The sequence below is a fragment of the Tinamus guttatus genome, unplaced genomic scaffold (assembly GCF_059628265.1).
Source record: "Tinamus guttatus ecotype Peru unplaced genomic scaffold, ASM5962826v1 Tinamus_guttatus_pri_ptg000702l, whole genome shotgun sequence".
In the NCBI taxonomy this organism is placed as follows: domain Eukaryota; kingdom Metazoa; phylum Chordata; class Aves; order Tinamiformes; family Tinamidae; genus Tinamus; species Tinamus guttatus.
In genome coordinates this window covers 471128-492603 of record NW_028289236.1, presented here as the reverse complement: position 1 = coordinate 492603, position 21476 = coordinate 471128, and the positions used below count along the sequence as shown (strand labels likewise).

General features: G+C 45.1%; 1 protein-coding gene across 1 annotated transcript in view; it reads right to left on the bottom strand.

Moving 5' to 3' along the window:
- Nucleotides 1–21476, bottom strand: part of SLX9 (SLX9 ribosome biogenesis factor) — a 47380-nt gene that overhangs the window by 11588 nt on the left and 14316 nt on the right. Inside the window, exon 3 of the mRNA XM_088536699.1 lies at nt 387–455. Within this exon, the coding sequence (XP_088392825.1) occupies nt 387–455 (69 nt within the window). The remainder of the gene's footprint in view (nt 1–386; nt 456–21476) is intronic.

Here is a 21476-nt window from a genome sequence, read left to right as displayed (position 1 = left end):
GTACAGTGAGCAGTGACTGTACTGCAGCCTTAACAGGGCAGGACAACAAGCTAAACCTTGCAGTGACACAGTGTCTTAGCTGGAGGCTACGCAAATAGCTTTATGGAGTCTCTTATATCACACACGGAGGAAGATCAAAACCAGCTTTGAGACAAAGACTCCATCTGAGCATTAAAAGCCCTCTGGAAAGGCAAAATCTGAGACTTCTACCCCATGTGCTGGAGAACAAACTTGAAGGTCTGAGAAGCATTCCCCCTCCACGGCCTATAGCCCTTGCTCTGATGCTGCCCAGTACTTCCAGCCACTGAACACGCCTCATTTAGGGAGAAATCCACAAGTCATCCAGCGAGATACAAGTGATACAGCTGTTTTTCAGGAGTACTTACTCTGTAGCCATCTTTCTTTCCTCAGCTTCATTTTTTCTTTTTTTGAAAGAATTGTTTTCTCTTCTATACCTAGAGGGGAAAAAGAGACATTAAGAAAATGGAGCCTAGCTACTGCATACAATTTCTGTGTCGAACATTTCATAAAGGTAACACTGCAAAGCCCATAAAATTTTGTTCATGCTTTTCCACTTTTGAATTTGTCAGCATGGCAGACAGGCTGCATTTCAAGCCATAGCTGAACAAATCAAAACTGGCTCCCTGTCAACAGAGAAGTAAGAAATAAGGAAAAAGATTAGACTAGTGGCAGCAGCAAGGGTCCTGCTTTCTCAGGCTAAGTAGCTGTTCTTGAGCATCGCTTTTCAAGAGAACTTTTCTTCCAATCTGCTACATCCCTGTAGGAACCTGGCCTGATCAGACTGGTGTTTTCTTCTGAAAACTAGTCACAAGTGATGATCACTCTCTAAACATCTATGCAATAAGATCAGTTCCCACCGTGATCTGAACTAGGCCTCGTTTGACTTCCCTTTTAGGGTCGTGTGAAATCAGGAAAAATCCAGGTACACGGCATCCACAGAGAGCAGTCTGTTATTAGACAGCTTGTAAATAAGGCTAGCACCAACTAAACACTGATTTCATTGCTTGGAAACCAGCTGTGGATCACTGATATCAATACCAAGGCAAATAAAGACACAAATATTTTTAGTGGAGATTTCATTACAGACACTATAAAATTTTATCTTATCTTTGGTGTTTTTAAAAAGGAGGGAAAAAAAGAAAGACTTCAGTCTACCAAAATATCCTGGGAATATTGCTCCAAGAATGTTAATAGAGCACAAATCTCCCTAAACACTGCTCCTCTCACCTTAGGCTCTTGTTAAATGTGGTAAAGCAGAAATACCTTTTATTCTCCCCTTTCAAACAGAAATCAAACAGAATAAAGGAATTCAACACAACTCGGAAAATAGTTTGCTGCAAACAACATCTCTGAAGCTTCAGATCTTTCAGGAGGATTTAAACAAAAGCTGGTGCATAATTTAATCCCTTCAATGATTTAAGATTGGAACAATTCTGCTTAGGGCAGGTAGGGTTTTCTCATAACACTAAGGACAACAAAAAGTTTTGAGTTTCTAGAGGACAAGGAGGATAAAGCTAGAGTTGTCATAATCTCTTGTCCCAAAAAATAAAACAAAAATAAAAAGTCTACTTGTTTTAACCTGATTTCTGCCCCAGGTGGGATGCATTCTGTGGAGACCCAAAGGAGAGCAGGAGCAAACAGGGCAAGGACCCACATCTGCAGCTCCATCTCACACATTTCCCCAAAAAACAGCTCCTCACAACCGTGTTTCCCCTCCTCCCCAACACCCCGAATCCCCACGACTTTGCTGCCAGTGGAGCAAGGATGTGGCATGCGGAGAGGCCAAAACACTGAGCACAGCCCCATGATCTCTGAGCAACAGCCCGGCCTAGCAACCTTCCCTCTTTCTGGCTTACACTGAGTGTTTCCACATTTCAGGGACGACACTGGTTGTGGCAGTGCTGGGGCGTCTCCCTCCCTTCTCTGAAAACATGTGCATTGCTTCATTGGGAAAACACTGCCTGGCATGATTTGTTAATGAAAATAAAATAAAATAAAGCCCTTGGCTAGCTGAGCAATTTTAGTAATACCATCAATTCCGATATTTATTTTTTTCCCAAACAGCAGCAGAATATTTAAGGAAATGCAAAAGCTGGTTTCTTGGCGAGAGCCCAAGCGCTGCGCGGGCGGCGAGGCGGACACCCCGGCTCCGAGGCCTTAAGCTGCAGATTAGCAGCCCAGCACGGGGGAAGGGAGGTCTGTCCAAGCCGCCCGCCCGCCTGTCCCGTCCAGGAGGCAGAAGGATGGGTGGACCCATAGTCTGGAGGGGAACAAGTCTCATGTGGCCAATATCAAACTTGAAGACGCGTTTGGGGATTTAGCACTAAGATGATCAAGTTGAAGCATGTTGGACAACAGTCAAAAATACTGAAGCTAATTCAAAGGCCCTAATGTCTGTGATTGCTGACCAGTGCCTAAGTCCATCTCCAAAGCCACCTGTCTGGAAGGGGCTGCTGCAGAGGTGCTTGTCGGGGCTTCAGCATCCTATGCACATAAACAGCCAGCAGAAACCCAGCATTAGGCCTCACCTAGGGAGGTGAGCAACACTTGGAGCCCTTCAATCCATCCCAGAAAAAAAGCTGCAGAGAAGCCATCAACCAGAGAAGATAGCCCAGCTCCCACCATAACGGAGAGGCAAAGTGGCCCATTTATGCCCTTCTGCATCAAACTCTGGAAGTCAGAGCTACACAAGAGTCACATGGCACCTTCTACAGACATTTTCAATTTTACATACCTCCCTGCCCATGAGAAGGTTTTTCGCTTGCTGGAAGTTGCCAAGTTGCATTTGGCAACTTCCCCTACCAACACAGCACGCCAAGGCTGCTGCAGACTCGCTGGAGAATGCTTCACACGCAGGAGGCAGCTTCAGTTAGTTAATTAACAGCACACGCTGTCCCAAGGTGGTCTTTATTTTTATTTAGCTCACAAGCACCTCTGAGATCAAAGGCAGACAGTAGCTCTGCTTTAATTATTTTCCTGCAAAATCAGGAGGTCTTGGGTCCCCCATGCCAGCCATTTGCACGTGGAATTGAAGCATCACTTGCCTTTGAAACCTTGCTCACAGGAAAGAGGGGTAGCAAAACCCTCACACCTTAGCTCAGGGTAATTCAGATCTTGTAAACTCGACAATTATTCCTGTTAGCAAGGATGTGTTTATTTTCTCTGATCTGTGCGGTACAAAACATCTTAAACACAAACAGATTAAAAAGGAAGAAAAGACTTTCTGCCTCCTACATCAAATGCTTGTTGCTACTCATGACAGTTCTCAGAATCTACCTTCTGAGGCAGACAAGCAGAATTTCTTAGTGCTCCTTCCTTCAGTTCAAAATGGTTGCATGGGTTTTTTGGTAAAGGACTGCAGTCATGATCTTAGGCTTTACATGTATGTGTGTGTATAGATATATATATTTATATTTATATATATATATTCTATACACACACACACACCCAAATATATGCATCTAAATCTAAAGGATATTTGTGTGTATATATAGATATATAAATAAACATACTCTACCTTGAAAGGATATCCATTTTAGCACTTCCAGGCGTGCAGGAGCAAGCCTTGCTCAATCAAGGCACTAGGTTAAAGCCTTAATACTCCAGGCTTCCCTCAGTCCTAACAGCACTTTTCAAATTGGGCTGTGCAACCAAAAGGGCCAAAAACATGGACTTCACCTCTACATTGGAAAAGCTCCAGTGCATGCAAAGACTCTGCCACAAGCACAAACATTGGTCATAAATCTGCTCCTGCGTCATGCTGCACTGTAAAAGAAGATTTTTCCACACTAGACATCTATTTTCCCCATTCCCTCGTCCCAAGCCTCCTTTTGGTCAGAACTATTAAATGTATCATGTGGTGTTTAAATCTTATTCCCAGAAGGCTGGTGATACACAGCAGTGCGGGTGTTGCTGCTTGAAACACACTATTTTGGCAAAGCAGGGTACCATATAAATTGAAGTTAAACAACAACAGATGTGTTATTTTTAGCCTTGGTTGTATAATAGGAGAGGAAAAAAAAGCAGCCTATGCCTACAGCTGCGCAATTCACTAAGGAACTGCAAAGAGTATACCGAAGAGCAAACATTTTTTTTCTCCTAAATTACATAGAGAGCCATTTTAAAATTTTCTTAGACCATTCTGCACTGAAAGGATTGGGGAAGCAGGAAGCCACAGTTGAGTTTCCCCTAGTCTCTTGCACGACCTGACAGGTGCCGATGCAGGGAGTCCAAAGATACCCTTTTCCTCTTGGAAAAGGGCTCATGGATGACACAAAGCCAGACAGAAAGCCAGCCAAGACATCCTGCAGTGCAGCAGTGTCTGCCAGAGAAGGTGCCCCACGGGAGTCAGCCCAAGGGCTTATCACCCTCATCCACACACCGCTCCTAACAGCTCAGGTCTCCTGCTCCTCACCCTGAAGGCAAGGTTGCAGAAGTGCCCTTGGAGCCAGGATCATGTGGGACTACTGGAAGCTTGGCCTGGAGATGGAAAGGCCAAAATTCAAGGCTGATCTTGTGACTCTTTTCCCCTTGTTCCTAGAGCAAGAGCCCCTGGTGCACAGGGATCACAGCTGGGCTTTACCCATTCCCAGCCTGCTGCTCTGTGTAGGCTTGGAGAACAGTGTTGGAAGAGAAGGTGACAGCCCCCGCTGGCCTGCTGGGACAGGGCAGCTTTCAGCACAGATATCGCATTTATTTTCTATTTGGAAGTAAGCCCCATTTTTAATAGCATTTAACCACTCCTCCAGTGCAAAAAGCTCCTCCTTCCCCTAACGATGAATTAAAATGGGATATACATTTTCCCTGACACCCAAATCACCCAGTTATTTAAAAAGGAGCATCCTGCCAAGCCCTGCTTCACCATCAGAGACCCAGAGGAGCAGCATGACTCGTGTCCTCACACCAAGGTCAGGCCTCCATCAGGCCTGGTAAACATCCTGGGGCTCTGACCAGTTAGAGCAAGGGCATGAATCCTCTCTCTGCGCAAAGAGCCCAGATTCAGCTTTAGTTAGCCGCATAAGCACACAAGTGACATGCCAGCTGAAGCTGGAGCAGATGCCCTCAGGACGTTATGGAGAAGTCACAATTTGCTCAGTAGTCTGTGAAAGGCAACTCAGGGGACAAATTCTGTCCTCCCCAGTAAGGTTTTAAGGTGCTACAACCACAGTCACAATATACAAAACTATCCATTTACAAGCAGCAACTCACTCCCTGCTTGAAACATTTTTCACTCTTCAAAAGCCCTCAGTTCCTTCCTCTTCCCAGCCATACTTGCTCTAGCAGCCTTCTCCAGCATAAAGATCGGTACTTGAACAGTTGATCTCTTGTTATGTGCACAGGATACTCAAAATGGTCCAGTGTGTCACTGTCCCTAAATCCACTTCTGAGGACTGCCTGCAAGGAAGATGCCTCACGCCTGATGGAGCAACAAAAGTTATTTTCCTTACCACGGCAGAAACAGGTTGTGTGTCACTGGAAGACTAAATTAAGAGAGTGTGCCACCAAGATCACGAAATACTTTATGTGAGCCAGATGCTTGACCTTGACATTTCATGGTATGGACAGACCCCAGGACCCACCTTGCACATGGTTGTCATAAGAAGCTATTCTCATCTCAGGCTTCCTTCTGGAAAAAGCTATTTTGCATCTGAAAGGCTGCTTATTTCAGGAGCTAACATGCCCTTTGGCGGGTACAAACATGGTGGGAGCAGAGGGATAAAAATCTTCTTCCATATCACACAGCTGGCTTACAAAAAGACATTCCCAATGAGTAACACTGAGGGACAGAGAGCCAGGTGGCCTCTGCTGCATTTTGTTCATGGATTTCTGCTGCAGCCTTGACTGCATTACCTTCCTCTCACTGCTATCACCCCGGGGGGCAGCAAATCAGGTCAGATGTATCACTGGGCCAGGACTGAGAGAGAGAAAAAAAAAATCACCAAGCCCTGCTTTTTTCCTATATATATTTTGTTCATCTTGGAAAGTTTCTTTAAAAAAAAAAAAAAAAAAGCTGACTATCAGCACATCCTGCTGAGTCACTGGGTAGAGGTGGGAAGATGCTGAAGAGGGAGTATGAGACACAGGATACCAGACAGACAGTGCTACTGCCCGATATCAGCCAGACCACGCTGCGGTTCCCCTTTCCCAAGCACGGGAGCATTATGAGATGCAACCCATGGAGAAGCAGCAGCTACAGAAGCGCGTTTACTGGCACCTACAGAAAAAGGAAGACTTCCTTGCAGCAGGCAACCCAAAAAGTCTTGAACTCATCTTCCAAAAAGCCTTACCTGAAACAAATCAAAGAACAGAAGTGCTGTCACTCAGCATCCTTTTCTCCTGCAACTTCTGCAGAGGGGAGGCCCGTTACAGTCGACTACGCGCCAGGTGCTGAATCCGCCTGGCTCAGCTGCTGACGCTGCGTGGCTTAGCTGTTATCCCAAGCTAAATGTGTTTCTACACAACTCGTCACTTGTGGCCAGCTGTGCATAAAGGACAGAGGCACAAGGCCCACAGAAGCAAGTCAAAAGTTGCAGGGAGCCAACCTGGGAAAGGGAACCAGCACTTCTCAGGACAGGAGCTCCCTGCTGCCCACATCAAATCCTGCCCTGAGCAGACTGTCAGGGTCAGGCACCACTGAAATATTCCACCAGTATAGGCCACAGGGACCTATACCTCTCTTGTGCTACCAAATGGAGCAGCACCTTGTCGTCCAGTCAACCCAAAGCACAGGAGGGAGACAGTAAAAGCCAATTCACCTCAGTACATCTAAAAAAGAAACTTCCTCACAGAAGTAAAGGAGGGTGAAGTTGCCTCCAAATCATACAGAGAACAGCCACAGCAGGTGAGTGCGCCATGCCTTCATGAAGGGCAAAAGAAAGGGCAAAGTCTTCCTGTGATCAAGCTGATTTGAGGAACCTCAGGTTTGTACCTGAGACTTGGTTCTCCGCCACTCAGTCAAGAAAAAGAAATCTGACCATTTCCAACCTCCTGCCTTTCCTACCACAAGCAAACACCTTCAGCCTGTCTCACAGTAGGAAGCTCTGGGTAGTAGCCCATGCATTTCAGCCTAGGTTGGAGCTCCTGCAAGCTAGGGCTGAGAGCTGCCCCATCACCATGTTCTTTGCTCTGTTGGCAGACACTTCCGACCTAGTTTTTTTTCCCCCCTCAAGTTTTGCACAATTTCACATTTCTTCAAATGCAACAGAAAAATAAAATTCTGCTCCTTTCGGCAAGAAACCTGGCATTTGCTCTCTGGAGAGAAAACGGTTTCCCAAAAAGTCCCCAGAGATCTGAGAGTTCAGGCCCTTAGGTCTTATTAGCACGCAGTCTCAACGTCAGCCATAAAGTGGAATAAACAAAAATTAAACAGCCACATCACTTTCCAGATTGCTTGCTGGGGCACAAGGAAGCTTAAATGGAGACCTCATTTTCTAGACTTCTCTCGTACAAACACAACTGACAAATGCAATTATGCTTTCTGCATGGAGAGAGAACACAACGGACACACAGAGGAAGTGAAGAAAATCCTGAGCACTGTGTTATACTGGATAGAGAAGGGCTGCAAAACTACACTCGCATTTTTAAGAGCTGACCCTTGAGGAAGCCTTGAAGCAAGGGCAGGCTGGACACTTCCACAGGGTATTTGGAGTCCTTCCTGCTGGACTGGTTATGAACTCACATCACAGTTAATTAAATGAAAGATCCCCCATAAGGAGTGAGAAAGGTCAAACCTAAGCCAAGTGTGTTAGGCCCAGCAGACTCTTAGGCCTTGACAGCCTCCGTCTGCTGTCAGAGCCTTCTGCAAATGGGCTCTCCAAGAAGCCTGGTGCTGCTACTGTCCTCCTCACTGCTGCCTTTTTCTCATCCATCTGCCTCGTCTCCAGCATGTCACATATTCGTGCTGAGTGTAAGCAGCAGACGAGGCATCGCTGGGCAAATCAAGGAAGAAAACAAGTACATAAAAGTATTTTTAACAGGCTTGGCATCACCTGCTGTGGCTACAGGGAAACAAGCAATGGCTTCACACGTGTGACGTGGCATGAGGAAGCGAGCACTGCAGAAGAGTTTTCATCCCTGTCCTCAGCTGCTGTTGACAAGACTTCAAACTAGATGAGCAAAGCACACAAACTTATGGCACTGCAGCCCTCAACTCCAGCTTCAAGTCCATCATTCTAGCTCTAACATGAGGAAACTGAAATAAAGGACAGCAGGAGCTTCCCAGTTGCCCCATCTCCCCTCTCTATTCCTGACTGGTCGGTGAAAATGGACCCACTTTTGAGCCTACCTGCCCTCCCTTTCTGTGAGGAGAGGAAATCAGACGGAGCTGCGGCTCCTTTGCCAGAACAGACCTGCCCCTGCAAAAACAGTATTTGAAAAATCACCTTGGCAACAGAGTTCCTTGGAGCACGCATCTGTAAGGCGATGAATCACAGGCTTGTCATCACGTCCTACAGCCAAGGTACTGAGGGACATGAGGAGGTGCAGTTCGGAGGTGCCTTTACCTCCTGCAGCAAGTGGTTTTAAGGTTTGAACAATCCTATGGACCTCAGCAAGATGAAGGAACCCTGAGCCCATATCTCCCCAAACCAAGCGCTTTTCTTTGGGCCAGTTACCAGTCAGTCACTGGAAGGGATGATGACTCTTCTACCTGCTAATCCAGGCTTTGGAGACCTCCAGGAAGCTCAGGGCACAGCATGCTCAAGTCAAACAAGTCTCCTTCCACAAAGGATAAAACTTCTATTTTAACACTAACAAAACAAAACAAAACCCCCAAAAAACAACCACAGAAGAGGTATTTGTGCAGATATTGCAATATTGCAGTTTGGATACAGAGTAGCGGGTACAAGAGAGGAAGCAAATAAAATATGTCTCTAAAAGCTTAAACAACAGCAAATATGGATGGTAAGATTTATTCTGAGACCAAAAGTAATCCATATTCACCAATGGGTAAATTCCCTCCTTTGGACTTACTAAGAGAGACAGAAGAGTGAAAAATCTCTATGCCTTTTGACAACGCCTTGCAGGCTTGTATTTTAAAGAGATTTGCCCAAAATAACCTTTCTATTCCTACTAATAAGATTACATTTGACCACATTTACTTTTCTAAAAAGTTTGAGGAAATCAAGAGTTCAGCAACATTCTGTAGTGTTAAATCTTCAAAGAAACAGATCTGAAAAGGCTCCTGCTATTTTACCTGGGACTTAAGATTTATGAGATACAAAAAGAAATAACATTTTACCTCAATTTCCTTGTCTTTTTTATGGTATATTAGCTAGTAACTAATTAATCGGAGATTTTCTAGGGAAGTTTGGACATCACCAAAAAACCAAAAAGGTCCACATGAAAGTTTGAGTACTCGATCCTACTGTTCACAGAAATGTTGCTATATTTCATCCTCACCCAGATAAAGTCCCCAACTCATGACCAAATGCCTATACTTAGCTATGTGGTCACTACCTGAGCTTTGAATCTGAGCATTGCCAGTCTTGCCCGTAATTGTATAAAACTTCATCTTCAGCTCTTCATTATTAAATAATACTTCAAAAACTGGAAATGAGCAGACATGAAGTCACTGCAAGGTCATCACTATCCAAAATGGCCACACTGCCTAGAGCTGAGCAATGCTTATGCATAGCTCCATGGGGCATCAAGCCAAAAATTCCCACTGTGTCCAAAGATTCAAGACATTTCTTGACCCAGGAAGCACAAAACCTTTTCCCCCATGGACACATGAGCTTTCTTCGCTCTGAAGATGCCCATGCAAGTGAAGCAGCAGCCTGTGGGGGAGATCTCTGACACCGGAGAGCACTCAGGGGCTTCTGGACCTGCCTCGTCAAAGCTGCATAATGGAGGGATTCCAACTCTCCATCTTCTCCTAAAAGGCAGAACCACTCGGATATGGAGTTTGGATGCAAGTGTCCTACTGGGATCAAAAAGGTTATTTTCCATTCTCTCCCCATATTCCATTTCAAACTCTTGGTAGAGACAACACTCTACATACATACAGAAAGAGGAAATTGCTCAGGAGTATCACACACACAGTCCATTTTTGTGTGTGGAAAAAAAATTCTAAAATAATTAGGTTTAGAACAGAAGAAAAAGTTACACACACTTAGTACAATTTCTTATTTTCACCCTCATGTTGAGCTTTTTGTTAAAGTACCCACTTTACAAGGACCATCTAAAAATACTCCCCAAGAGAGAGTTAGTATTTCCTGTAGAGCCTGCTCTTCGATAAGTTATCTCACTTTGTGACTACTTTCCAGTATCAGTTGTTTTCCATTTCCAGTCTCTGGCTCCTATTACCTCTCTTACATCTGTTTTGGGACCTGGCAATTTTTCTCCCCCAAAATTATCACTCTTTAATGCTCTTCAGCTTCTTAAAGAGGCCAATTCTATTCAGCTGTATTCTTACTGCAGTCTCAATGCACGCATTTTGTAGTGACCCTACCAAGCTGTCTCAAACGCCTTCTCTAGGTTTGACGAAAGCCAAAAAAAGGCATTTAAAGATGCCCAGAAACAGTAAAAGTACAAGGAATTAAGCTTCCCAAGCAGATGAGCCAAATATTTAACTTTCAGCTGCCATGGCAGCACTGAAAGCAGACCAACTAAGAAAGGGTTTGTGTGAAAATCCCCAGAAGTTGCGAAGTCCTTTCCTGCTATTCAGCAATTACAATGGATGCTACAATGTGTTACATCTGGAGCTCCATACTTCCCTCTCACTTTTCAGGGCAATATTCTTTAATGGTTACTCTGTTTGTTTGTTGTTGTTGTCTGTTTTTTTTTCCTCCTTCCTTCCTCCCTCCACTGGCCGAACATGGGAGAGAGAAGAGACAGAAAGTTGTCTTTTGCAATGTTTTTTAATGCACCTCAGACTGGACAGCATTCACACAATGTGACTCAGTGAAACAAGTTCCTGCAAGAACCTTTGGCTCGCCTGCATGGGAAGTCATGGGAAAGAAACCATTAGAAAGCTGCAGCGCATCTTTATCTCAGAGGGGAATGGAGAAAAAAAGCCAAAAATCACACAGTTCTGCTATTCCAGTGCTGTCGAGAGAAGGCATCAGCATGCACTACCCAGCAGAGACAGCTGTGGAAAGATGAGGCATAAATAAGCCACAAAGCTAAATGTTCTATAAAAATCATGATGAGGTTGCACCTTCAATCCTCCCTCCCACTCCTCCTATGTAAGTGCACATAAACACAGCACACTGTACAGGAGATGCTGTTTCTCAGGTAACACGCAGCTCGAGTCTCCTGAAGGCCTAATGTCCTGTTCCATCCCTCCTGTACAGCTAACTGCACAGCTGCCACAACAAGCTACACATTTAAATGTGCTGCAGAGCAGCAGTGACAGCAGGCTGGCATCCATGGGTCACGCAAGTTTGCAGCTAGTTGATAGCATTTTCTGTAAGGCAGTGAGCCCTCAGGCTGCCCTCTAGAGCACTGTGTTGTCTTCATTCAGTCACTTACAGTACCTTGTTATTTTTGCTAAAATACCTGCTAATTGGGGAGCTTCAGCATATCCTAAACGCAAACAGGTTCAGTATTCAAGGGAATATTAATGAAGACCATAAAACTATCTGAATAAAAAGGAAAAAAAAACATTTTGGTGCTTTTTAATTCAACACGTTCACTTTGAAAACACAATGTTGCAAAATGACACAATTTTCCAAAAAAGCAGGTTCATTCGGATCCTCTAATCTCAAAATCCTCCAATATCAAAAATGGATATTCCCTCTGGAAGCAAGATGCTGCAGTAGATGTTTTAATATCTACATGTCTTCAGGGGTGATCATCAGGCACTTGCTATGGTAACTGTTGGTTTGGACAGTCATATACTTGCATAATCTAACATTTAAATCCTCAACATCTTAAAACCTTCTGAACAAAACATTTTAGCTCATCACCAACACTCGAGTGACAGAGCAAGAGGGACACAGAAGGGAAACCCCTGCATCTCTCCCACTTTCTCCCAAGATCGGGCTGTGTGATGGTTTCACACTCTTGAGCAGCATCTGGCAAGCCAGCAAGGACAGAGTCTCAGGTAAGGCTCATTTTGAAGGCCTTCTTTGATCAGAGGTTTTCAAACCTTTCCAGCGGACAGCATCCAGAGTGAACTGGTACCAACACTTCACAGCAAAGAAACACTGGTTTTCCATCTGTGCTTCTTGAGCAGCGAACCCACAACAGCTCTCTGTAGTACTCCTGTAGGCCTGGAGCTTGACCAGAAGAGAGACCACCAGGGAGCCCAAAGGACAAATTCTATGTATTTGTCCTCTCCATGACATGCAGAATTGGCAGATGAAGGGCCCAACAAACAACTACCCAGCTCCCGTACGGGGTCAGTCACTGATGTACTCAGCTCTACTTGAATGTGGGAGGAGATATCATTTCCCAGGAAGCCTCCAGAAGACTACAACTTAACAGGATGTATTGAAACCTGGCTTCCAGCAAACTTCGCAACAACCAGAGGTAGCATAAGAGCATCTCCTGGCAATTTATGACCAGCAGAGATCAAATAACCAGCTAGAGCTAAGGAAAATATAGGCATGCATGCACAGATTCCTCCCTTTGCTTGAACTGGTAGGTACCAAACATAGGTGGAATGACACACTGTTGTACATCATATACTAGTCTGCCTGCTTTGCACAGTGATCAATAACTTCATTATATTTCCAGGCAATACAGCTATCTTGGGCAGCAACTGAATTGAGCAGACACGTAACTTCAGGGTACAAAAGCCCAACCAAACAAAAAACAGCTCACAAGCACAGCAAAAACTGGGGCTCATGCAGGAGTCTCTGCAGCACAGGCAGAGGAGAGAGATCGTATCATATCACACATGTTTTCCACAGGGAAGGCAGTAGCAAGATTGAGCTGTGAAGGTCAAGAGAAGAATGCCAAAACTGCCTGAAATTATAGATTCAAATGGCAGGAAGGAGGGGTCAGTGCTCCTGTCCAGAGAAAGGGGAGAAAAGCAAGGTCAGCTAGTGAAGGGAAAAGAACATGGGTACTGATGTAGGCAGCCATCTACAAGATACCATTAAACATACAGTGAAGTTTGCATTATGACACACAGGTCCAGGGCTCCTGGGCAGTTGATACCACAGCGAAGTCAACACACAGAAAATCCATCTGGGCAGACAGACAGGAGATGCTTTCAAGGAGACAGAAGGATTGTTTCAGTCCCCAGTCTTGTGACTTCAAGAGGCCATCTGCTCAGCCTTCTCTTCCCCATGGGGTACAAATCAGATAAACTTAATCCTGTCCTTTCTTCGGTGGTTAAGGAATAAACCTAGACTGAAAAAAGAGAAGTCAGGCAGGAGCTGGAAGAGAAGGTTTTTTTCCCCCCACGGGTTATTTCCTCAGTCTCCAGCATAGTCCTGCTTCAGAGGCATCAGGTACTTCATCCCACATTTACTTTTCAGAAATAAGTGCTCACACCTCCCAGTTATTTGTAGAAAAAAAAAATCTGTTTCTGTTATTTCAGAGACAGAAATGCCTTCCAAAAGTGACATCCAAGACAAGTCTCTGCAACCCAGTTGTTTCCAGGGCCAGTCACTTTTCCAGTAGCAATGAGGACTACAGACTTGAGCTTGCCAGAAGTAGGGGCAGGCTGCCTAAAGCTTATTCCTGAGGCCCTCACACATACCCAGAAATACAAGTATCCAGTTAAGCTCTTTGTTTCAGTAAGCAACACAGAAAGCGCATTTGGGGAAAAAGCCAGGAGAAATCTTAGGAAAACTCTTCAAAATCAAATGAAGAAGTGTTGTTCTCAGCTAATAATTTCCCTGATGCTCCTTGGGATGTTCATAAAATTCCCATATAAAATCTACATTGCCTTCCAGTTGCATAAAAGTATAGTATCTGCCCTACACATTGCAATTGAGCCTTAAGGCATCTGCTAGGTGGCCATAACTGAATTGTTCCTTTACCACTGGCACGGTATCTAGCTCTGGGTGACTTTTTACCAGGTGTGCTCTCTCAAAAGGAAGAGGAGACTGCTGAGCTGCAGGAAAGAGCATGTCCTCTCCATGGTCCTTGCAGGCCATGCAGCCTTTTGCTTCGATTACCAACAAATTCTGAGCATAGTGGCAGACGAGTGATGAGGAAGCTGAAGTTTAACTCCACTGCTTTCCCACCCTAAAAGACTTTACTGAGCAGAAGTAATCCTGAAGCGCTTATCAACATGGGCTTCTACCAAAATCTTTGCTCCAGAAAAACACATCAGGCAACAGCCAGCAAGCCTGAAGTGGACCTAGCCACACCTCAGGTATGCAATCAGCACCATCTGCCAGATTTAAACACTAGAGAAAGAGGCTTGACTTGATTTAATAAACTCTGTTCAGTAAATCCAATTTCTTGGCACACTGGCAGCATTTTCCACTACATGCTTGGACAAGTAATGTTTGCAGCAAACCATTCTGAGGTCTCTATATGCCAATGCCCACCTACCATTAACGGAATTGTGCCCATCAATCAGCAAGCACGGATCAGTACAGCAAGACCAGTTGATTCCGTACAAAGCCCAGGGGCCTCACATTCACTTTGAAGATCAGAGTAATTTACTTTCACCATATGAAAAGAAATGGAAGAGATAAATGTCTTCAGTGTGGCTTTCTGTCAAGAGCCCGAGTCTACGAATAAAAGAAGAGACACCCATCCTCTATAGACATTCTTCTTGCTGTAAGGCAGAAAGTTGGGTGCTAATGTGAGAAGTGAGAGGTCTGGAAGGCCGTGAATTGCTTCAGGAAATAGTGAATGGAATACTGTATTGCTTGTCTCTAATGGAAGTAACAGGGAAAAAAAAAAAATCAATTCATTGCTCTATCCATGACAAAGAGGCCGGGCTGTCTCCTCTGGAAAGATCGACAAGCGATGTGCAGGGGTATCGGTACCAGCGTATTATCAACACATGACATTTGGAAACTTGGCACAGACACAGGAGCCAGGAGGGAGCAGCTCAGGGCGCAGGCAAATGGGGGTTTAGCCTATCCAAACACTTGGGGCTGCAACGGCAGGGCAGAAGTGTTAGCTACTCCCACCCCCCTAACCTACCTGTGGCGTGCACCTGCAGCAGAAAAAATGTGACAACCTTCTACCTGGGTTAGTCTTCTGCTGGTTTAGGGAGCTGATGTGAATCCAGTTGGCAGCAGGACCAGGGAGACCACGCGGTGAGAGCAAGGAGGGAGTGAGCCTGCTATTTTTCAGCAGTGCAGGTTGAGACAGCTGAATTGTTCTTTCAGACTTCACCCCAGAGGTCTAAAGCTTCCGCAGTCTATTTTATACCAATGTTAAAAAAAGATCAACAGCAGCACTTTTCTAGGCCAATTTTTGTCATTATTCCAGTCCAAGTTGACTTTGCATGAGAGATTTCTACCTTCCTCAAAGGGTTCCCAAGCAAAGAGAGAGAGAGAGTATCTACAGAAATTCTTGTGGCTGGAGGAAGAGAAGGCTCCAAGAATTTGGCACTGGCAGCATCTACAGTTTTTCACTGCTTGAGCTCATTAGTTTGCTTTTCATAATAGTTATTAGGCCCTGGAGGCCATAAGTGCCCAACTGCAGTACAATAATACACACGATACATGATTCATTGAGATGCCTTTCCAATACAAGTCTGATAGGGCTGCTTGAGGAAATGATCCTTCTGAAAAGCCAGCCATTACCGTCTTATCTCGGCTACTACACTTTGAGGAAGCAGCCCACCACACAGACCCACAGCACTATGACCTGCTAAACCAGGTTGCATGAAGAAGGCAATCAGGAGACAGTTCTTTATCTCTTCCAATGTAAGGACTGGGAGAGTCAAATGAAAAAAAAAGCAATGAAAGTGTATCACCATGCTTTCACAGGGCCAAGAGCCCTGACTTGTTCAGACCATGCCCAGCTTCTGCATCATTGATGACAAGTGACCCACAAAACTGTCCTAGGATCTGGCTGACCTGCCCTCCCTGCCTCCTTGCCAGGCACAGCTCCTCTGCCCAAAGGAGCTGTAGAAATGTGAGCTTCTTGCCATCGAGCAGGGAGGTGAAGAAAGGATGCTCCTGATCAGCCACAGCAGCAGCAATTCCTGCCAGCGGCAGCTTGGAATTACAAAACAGGAGTAGCTGCAGAAGCACCTCAGGGCCTCAGCATCAAACCAGCTGCTTCTGACCTGCTTTAATACCACCATGGTTTGAAAAATCTCCCTCCTCTCCAATCTCACTTTTTCCCTTAATGTTTCTGGCTACAGGTTTTTCATCGTTGCTCTGCCTCTTCCAGAGAGCCAAATCAGAAGAACAGCCACGCAGGTTGTGCAGCTCCAGCAGGGAACAAGGCGACATATGGCATAGGACAAAGCAGTTACTGGGGGGTAACCAGAGGGGTTACGAGGGGGAGATGTGGCAGGACCTGGCATGACACTGGCTTCACCTTTCCTGGTCCTGACTCCAAAGAGTCATCCTGGTAGAGGATGGGGCAATTAAGGAGAGGGGAGCAGCTGGCAGAGAAGTCCTAACAGGAATATTTGGATGCAAGCTCTGAACATAGATTTTTTTGGAGGGCAAAGCCACGTCGTATGTCCCAGAATATCTATCTGTTGAACAGTTCTGACAAACATTACTACAGAGTCAACTCCCTTTCCTCCTCTCCCAATGATTACCTGAGTGGCAGCTGAGGAGCTCAGTCTCTCACGGCACAAGTGCCTTTCCCCTCCTCCTAGGGACCCACCATTGTCCTATTAAAGGGCTTCCTGCCATCTCTGCAAATTCAAAAAGCATCACAGGCACAGAGTACAGAATAAATGCAAAATAAATGCAAGACTTTGTAATGGGCAGAGACTGAGTGTCACAACTGCATTGACCAAAGCAACCACGTGGACAACTGTTGGGTCAGCTACTTTAGGCAGCTTCTGATTCCTTCAGTCAGTCCCTCGTGTAGAACAGGTTAAAAGTCTAGTCCCACATAATCATATATAAAACTGGGGTAACCAGTCAGGACTTTGTGATTTATAAAGCTAGCAGAGAACGTGACTGTGGAAACTGTGAAGCTGAAGGGCATTTCCTACCTCCAGCTTGATGCTGGGGAGAGACTAAGCACCACAGTAGTGTAGGCTCCAGGAAGAGCCAGCCTCTGAAGTTAACCAGCCAGATCATCTCAACATAGGAAGAAAGTTCAAGACCCTTTTGTACAAGTTGGAAGGAAGCTCCAGTGCCTGATCCTGGGCAAGACTAAACAATAAAGAGAAAAAGAATGGCTTGTCCCATCTTATTTTCATTAGGGAAGTGCTTGAATAATAGAGAGTAGTTTTTGGCTTTCAGCGGCACAGTAGTTAATCCAGCCCATCCATCTCTGCCCTGTTCAAGTGAAACAAACAGTTGTTCCTCAGCAACTTGGGTTCGAGACACCCTTTTGTCCAGCTGGCAGCATCAGCATTTCTACCGTCCCCTATATGTTCTGCTTGTTTAAATGCAATCTCTCCTCTCCTCCCTGGCGCTCCAGTAGGTGACTTTTCCAATATTGGCCATAGGCCTCATTTTCCAGACCAAATCCGCACAACCAGCCTTTCAGCAAGAAGCAAGGGGCAGATGCAGCCTTTCCTCAAGGCTTAACTAAAACAGTGTGCATGAGCAAACTACCACTTCTATACTTCAGCTAAGATAGCACTGCCAGCAGACCCCCATCACACTTGGGAGACCAACTTCTCCTGTTCTTTCTCCTTCATTAATTAATTCAATGAAAGACCAGAAGCCCACCAGGAAGCCCAGAAGCAGCACATATAAATTCCTGCAAAAGGGACTGGTAAAAATCTAACAATTTTCAGCCATAAGAAATCCATGGATGAAAGGGAAGAAAGAAGTCCCAAATGCAACATTAATGTAAGGGTGCTTCAAGGGCTTCAGTTTGAGCCCTGGTGTCCAGTTCTACCACTTGGAGACAGCACCATTGGGATAACATGCCAGGCCTAACCAAAGACACATGCAGGCCCTACCACATTTCCATCAGAGTCAACTATCAATGTCTAAGTTTACAGAGAACATCTTTAGGAACCCCATGTATTTTTTCCTGGAGGAATTTGACCAGTTGCTTTGAAACCCACCTGTACATCAGAAATTAGCAACAAGGAGTTTTACAGATCCTTAGTCTACAAGATCTTTGCCCATTCTGGGCCCAGCCTCTTGAAATTGGACTTGAGTTATTCTGGTTATCTCATTGGAAGAGCCTGGAGTACCTCTATTCGTGACAGTCTAGATTTTATAAAACTTCATCAGCTCCTCTATTTCCAGACACAGAAAAACAGCCCTAGCCCATTTAAATCACTGCTCATATTCCATGCCTTTAACATCAGTGCTGAAAAACTAATTTCCAGATTAATCTGAAGGCTGAGAAAGGTCCACATTTGATTGCGAACACTGTTACAAGTTTACATCTCCAGGCTTTTCCCTTCATGGTGATCAAAGCACGTGTGCTTTTTCCATCCCTGTGCTAAAGATGTTCAACAGTTTCCGAAATCACCGAAAACAGCCACATGCGCTCAGACAGTGCCGAAAGCCCAGCAGAATTAAAGAAGGAGCAGAGTTTCCAGTGATGTTTTCTTACTGCTCCCATCCGAATTTTCATGAAGTAATTACTCAAACTTACTCAGAGCTCCTTAGGATCACAGCAAAATTTCCACTAGGTTATTTTAACTGTTGATTAATTCTACTTTCCTGGCAGATTTCCTTGGATTCCTCAACATGTCTGGTCTTAGGCTCCCTGTATTACGGGTGTATTTTTTTTTCCACAACTAACTCTCCATGCATCAACAGGGAAATGAAAAAAGTAATCACATGTCAGAGCTTACCCTTGATTTTTAAGTCTTTGTTGTAGATTAGTGTGCTGAGCTCCCCCTCCGCACGTTGGCCTATCTATTGCACAACCATACGTCAAGAGCTAATCCAGCCATCTGCAGCTTTGAGCGCCTGCACACCAGGACATCCAAACACCTAACAGTTTGAGAGTTCCAAGGGACTAGGAAGGCAACCATATCATCTACTTTAGTTTTTACCATATTAGCTTCTCCCGCCTGCCTGTGTGCTCAGGCAACATATACATGAGAATTTTGATCCCTAGGCATGGAAAAATCAGCCCACGTGATGCATGGATATTTTCATGGTTTACATAGCCTAAGATTCATTAGCCAGATCCTGGTCACATTTTGATCTGGCAGTTGTAACCCTGCTTGCATGATAAGTGGCTTTAGAAGCTGCTGCCCGTGGACTGAAACACTGACATAAATATGAAGGCGGGTGGAAGTACCTGGGAAAGCTTTCCAAATTGTTTGTCATAGGCACTGAGTTGGCCTCCAGCCCCTAATTCATCACTGGGCTTTGCCCACGCGCAGTCAGGCAGCAGCAGTGACAGGCAGCAGCGGGGACACACTGCACAGCTCAAGCTGCACGGCCCCTTCTTCCCCTCCCCTCTTGCCGGAGCACGTACAGCAGATCTTAAAAACTGGAAAGCATTCAAACAAAAGGCACTAAACACCAACTAGCCTACAGAAGCACAAAAACAAGGAACCCAAGCTACTCAAGACTGTCTGCAATGTGGTCAGGAGGCAGTTTGATTCCAGTTTCAAAGCATCTATTCCAGGTTAGTGTCTGCTGTACCTGTGTATTTTCTCTGGGCAGACCTTGCTGAAGGGGCAGGTAAATGGTATCCAGGCCAGAACCACAGCGCCTTTGTGCAGCCCAAGAGAACTGATTAGCAGCACGAAGTAAATGCTTCCCCATCAGATCAAGACTGGGTAGGTCAAGCAGATGTCCCTAAAGTACAGGCAAAGGTAATCCAATGTCGGTATTAAGATCACCATAATGCACCTTTAACCTTGAAAAGCTGTTCTAATTTACGGAATTTCTGAATTCTAGTATTTAGAAGCGACATAGTAAATTAACTTCTATTCTGTTGTTGTTGAATACACACCCTGACAAACCTAATCCATACCACCCTCATCTGGGTAAAGTGGAATTCATCATGAAAACACTCATCCCAGGAAGTGCACAAGCTCACACAAAGTCTCTCTCCCTTCTCATGGTACCCAGGGTGACCCGTAGGTGGGACTGGTCTAAATTCTGCTTCACCACTTTTGCCAGGCACCATCCCTGGCTGCTGCTGGTTTTGTTCCGTCTCAACCACTCTTCAGCTCGAGCAAACAATTTTGAGCTCCCAAACGCCCGGAGGTTTTGGGACGCTTGCTGCCTCTGCCATCTTACGTAACCTGCTGGAGCCTCAGAACATCTTCCAGTCTGGCCAGCTCTTTATTCTCTCTCACACTTCTCTCTTCTGCCTGGTTCCAAGAAAAACACGGGCATCGTCCTGCAGCTTTACCAAACCCTTAGACAAGCCACTGTGATCATGACATCATTACACAACTCTTGCAGGATTCTTCATCTCCTGCCAAAAGTTGGACTTTATGACCCTGCTGAGGACTCTTCATCTTTCCCATAACGATTCTCACACAAGACAATTTACTTTTTTTTTTTTTCTCAAAAAAGTCTTAAATTAGAGCAAGCCACTCAGTTCAAATATGCCTGTTTGGCTCACCAAAACGGAGATTAAACTTTTATGAGAAAAATAAACTCCAGTTGTCTCTAGGAGAGGCAGAATCTCTTTTTTTCTCCACACCATCACCTGCTCCCTTCCCATTATCTTGGGGTTTGCAAGACAGGATCATTCACCATTCTGGAATGGATGTCCTTCACACCAGATCTATTTTAAAAGTAGGATTTTTTTTTAAAAAAAAAAAGAAAGGGTTCCACCACTTCACACACCAACATTCCCTGCACCTTTGCCAGCAGCATACTGAGAAAAACAGGCTTCAGGAAGCAGCCTGCTCCGCGGCAGCTCTCACCACTGCTCCACCTACTCGCACTGAGGGCATCGGCAGCCGCCAGCTGAACGCTGCTGCAGAAACACTCGTGTTAATAAAAGAAAGTGTGTGTGTGTGGGGAAGAAGGACCAAAATGCAGGAGTTGTTTATCTGACACACCAGTGGTTTTCAGAGCTGCCAGACATTTGGTATTGCCTTGATCTTCACAGATCTAAGAGAGCGGCACCAAAACAGAGCATCCTGAGATCTGACAGCTCCAGGAGCTTCAGGAAATCACCTCACTTCTCTGCTTTTCAGCATGCTCCTCTCTAACAGGGTAACTTCCTCCCTTACAAAGCATTCAGGGCACCTGGCAGATGCCAACCAACCAGTGAGATTTCATCACCTGGAGTTGCTCCTATAAGGAAAGCAATCCTTGAAAAGAAACACCAAATAAACAAACAACACTGCACACCCCTTCTTTAATGATCATCTTAAGATCTTTAGGCCACCATGCCTTGAAGCATACCTGCTGAGAACTCCTCCCTTCTCTCTCCCCACCATCCTGCTCCTCCCAAAATATACCTGATTAATTCAGAAGAGATAGACTCTTCCATCTGAAAAAATG